Raw genomic sequence first — 3,341 nt, 5'->3', positions numbered from 1 at the left:
TGAGTAGCTGGGACTATAGGCGCCCGCCACCACACTGGGCTAATTTTTGTATTTTTAGTAGAGACGAATTTTTGCCATGTTGCCCAGGCTGGTCTCGAACTTCTGACCTCAAGTGATCCACCCACCTTGGCCTCCCAAAGTGCTGGGATTACAGGTGTGAGCCACCCTGCCAGGCCGAAACTTCTTCTTATTTTTTTTTTTTTTAAAAAGGCCACCCAGTAATTTCTGCCCTCGTGACCAGGAAAAAGAAAAGAAAGAAAAAAAACCCAAGCTGGTACTGCCTTGAAGGGCGGAAGTGGCCATTTTCTCCTCTCTGCCAGAGCAGGACATGTTGTTTATTTATTTATTTACTTATTATCTCTTTCCACACGCTCTGAAGGACACCGTGTTAAAAGGACAGTGTTAAATGTTATTTTTAACACTGAGGCTGGAAGGCCACATCACTGTCCCTCACAAATACTTCAAACAGTTGTCTTCAAGATCCTATGGTTCTTTGCCTGACTTCTTTTTTTTTTTTTTTTTTTTGATACCGCGAAGAACAGTTGAGATGAAAGGGATCCATCCATTGCTTCCTTTAAGATGGCCTCTAGGCAGTGGGTTTTCTGTAAGTCTGGCACAAATTCTGGAGCCAATCTCTGGCAAGGCAGAGTGCTAGGCGAGGTCTAGGGACCCAGGTCCCGCTCACTGGAAATTATTGACCTCCAGAGATACATAAATATTTTTTTAATTTAAAGGGGAGGTGCACAGCACACCTTCCTCCACTGGGAGAAAGGGGGCCCAATTCCCACTCCCCCAAACACACACAAGTACACACTGACTAAGGCACAGCTAGGGCGGGGGCGGGCAGAAGGCCCCTTGAGAGGACGTGGCGCCACAGCTGCAATGGGTGTGGAGGTGTGGAGCTCATCACCGCTGTAGGTGGGTGGGGGCAGGAGAAGAAAAGCCTCAGGGCTCCCCAGGAAATAGAAGATGGTCGGGAAATAGGCAGATAAGAAAACCAACAGGAAACCTAGAAAAGAGATGAGAGGAAAGAAACAAAAGAGAGAGTGGAAAAAGGGAAACAGCTTAGGGGTGAAAACAGGTTGTGGGCAACAGAACAAAACAGGAAGGAAACAGCAGAGGAAAGGGAAGAACATACATCAGAGAACTGGGAAAGAGTGCGATGAATTGGGAAGGAAAGAAAAGGGGAGGAGGGGAGATAGGGAAGAGGAAAACACAGGAAATGAATACTCAATAAAGAAAACTCGGGGGGGGGGGGGCGGGATGAAGAGGTTGGAGAGGCAAACGGGGCCCTTTGGGAGTTTTAGACCTTGACAAAAACCAGGTGGGCAGAGTACACCAGGTCGCCCACATAGGCCAGCAAGTTGACGGCCGTCAGGTTGGTCACAGCCAGTTGGCGGTCCCAGATACACACAAGGTAGGGGTTTCTGTCGCTGCAGCTCACATCTCTCGTCTGCCAGGGCTGGACACCATACTTCTCGTTGAACTGGTAGAGGGGCCAGAGGACAAGGGCAGTGGCATAGAGGAGGACGGACAGCAAGGCCAGCCCCAACAGGAAACTGGGGAAGCGGATGGGCAGCATGTTGGTGCAGTGCCCCAGGCTCAGCAGGATAGTGAGGGCCGTCAGGACGAAGCAGAGGGCGTACACCGCCACGCACCACTCCAGGGCCGGCCGGTTGTGGTACACGTAGGGGCTATTGATGAACACGAAGATGAGGCAGGCCACGAAGGTCTCCAGCACCTTCAGCAGCCCCAGCTCGGAGGCCATGTAGTCAGTGATCTCGCCGGGCCGGGCCCGGGTCCAGGTTACTTAGGTGGCGTAAGCCACACAGGCGATGCCAGAGAAGACGATGGCGGCGATGGCGTGGTCGCGGGAACGGCCGTGGGACAGGAACTGCAAGTAGGTGGTGGGGTAGATGATGGAGGCCGAGAGGCACAAGAGGGCCGCATAGCAGGCGAAGGTGATGGGGAAGTTGCGCCAAAACAAGGGGAAACGGGCCTGGGAGCCGCCCAGCTCCACGAGGAGGATGACCAGGGTCATGGCAAAGCAGAAACACTAGGTGAACATGGACCAGTTACCCATAGGCCCCTTCCAGGCGCCCGCGCTGGCCACCAGTGAGAAGGCCACGCAGGTGGACACCAGCTGCAGCAGGCGGAGGAGGCCCAGGGGCTGGATCAGGGCCCTAGAGGACCCTACGACGGTGGGGGACCTCATGGTGGTCGTGACGGTTGGGTGGGTAACAGTCACCGGCATGGCAGCAGTCCTGGCTGAGGAACTCACGGAGAAAAGGTCTGGCCGGGGAAACGGATTAAGTCACACGCCTGGAAAAGGCTGGGAACAGCGAGAGACAATGTCAGTGTCCACTGGGTCTGGGCTTCTCCCTCCCAGGACCCGCCACCCCGCGGAACAGGAACATAGCACCGAGCACGGAAGAGGCCTGGCCTTGACCCGGAGAAGTCCCGCCCCTCTCCTTCCACCGGTTCCACTACCTGTGTGGGCTGCGGCCGAGGAAATCCAGCGGAAGTGCACACCCCGGGCAGGCGTGGGCACGTGTGTGATGGTAACCCCGCTCTGGCAGGGGCCAGGGGGCAGGCGGTGGTGGTGGCAGGGCCTGGGGCAGCACTGAGGGGCCAGCGGCCCAGCAAGGCCCGACTCTCTCTCCTTATAAAGGCTTCAAGTCAGCCTAACCATTTTTAATTTTTTAATTTTTTTGAGATAGGGTCTCACTCTGTTGCCCAGGCTGGAGTGCAATGGCACGATCAGGGCTTACTGCAGCTTTGACCTCCCAGGCTTAGGTGATCCTCCCACTTCAGCCTCCCAGGTAGCTGGGACTACTGGCACCAGGCACCACCTGCCTGGCTAATTTTTTGTGTTTTTAGTAGAAGCGGGGTTTTGCCATGTTGCCCAGGCTGGTCTTGAACTCCTGGGCTCAAGTGATCCACCTGCCTCAGCTTTCCGAAGTGCTGGGGTCAGAGGCGTTGGAACCAGAGCAACTTCATCTTGAATAGGAGCTGGGTAAAATAAGGCTGAAACCAACTGGGCTGCATTCCAAGAGGTTAGGCATTCTGAGTCATAGGATGAGACAGGAGGTCAGCACAAGATATAGGTCATAAAGACCTTGCTGATAAAACAGATTGCAGTAAAGAAGCCGGCTGAAACCCACCAAAACCAAGATGGTGATGAGAGTGTCTTGGTCATCCTCGCTGCCAAACTCCCACCGGCACCATGACAGTTTACAAACGCCATGGAAACCTCAGTAAGTTACCCTGTATGGTCTAAAAAGGGGAGACATGAAGAATCCACCCCTTGTTTCTCATATAATCAGGAAATAACCATAAAA

The 3,341-nt window shown here is 54.0% G+C and overlaps 1 protein-coding gene and 1 pseudogene across 1 annotated transcript; both read right to left on the bottom strand.

The window, feature by feature from the left end:
- Window positions 1-708: 708 nt before the first annotated feature.
- On the bottom strand, window positions 709-1,768 carry LOC101059249 (myeloid-associated differentiation marker). The gene has a single exon (XM_054678347.2). The coding sequence runs from the start codon at window positions 1,766-1,768 to the stop codon at window positions 1,304-1,306; it is 465 nt and encodes a 154-aa protein (XP_054534322.1). The 3' UTR covers window positions 709-1,303.
- Window positions 1,769-1,810: 42 nt separating this feature from the next.
- LOC129143218 (myeloid-associated differentiation marker-like) lies at window positions 1,811-2,254 on the bottom strand (annotated as a pseudogene).
- Between the last annotated feature and the right edge of the window lie 1,087 nt (window positions 2,255-3,341).

The sequence above is a fragment of the Pan troglodytes genome, chromosome 12 (assembly GCF_028858775.2).
Source record: "Pan troglodytes isolate AG18354 chromosome 12, NHGRI_mPanTro3-v2.0_pri, whole genome shotgun sequence".
Taxonomy (NCBI): domain Eukaryota; kingdom Metazoa; phylum Chordata; class Mammalia; order Primates; family Hominidae; genus Pan; species Pan troglodytes.
The sequence above is the reverse complement of the archived record's forward strand: the minus strand, read 5'-3'. Positions and strand labels throughout refer to the sequence as shown.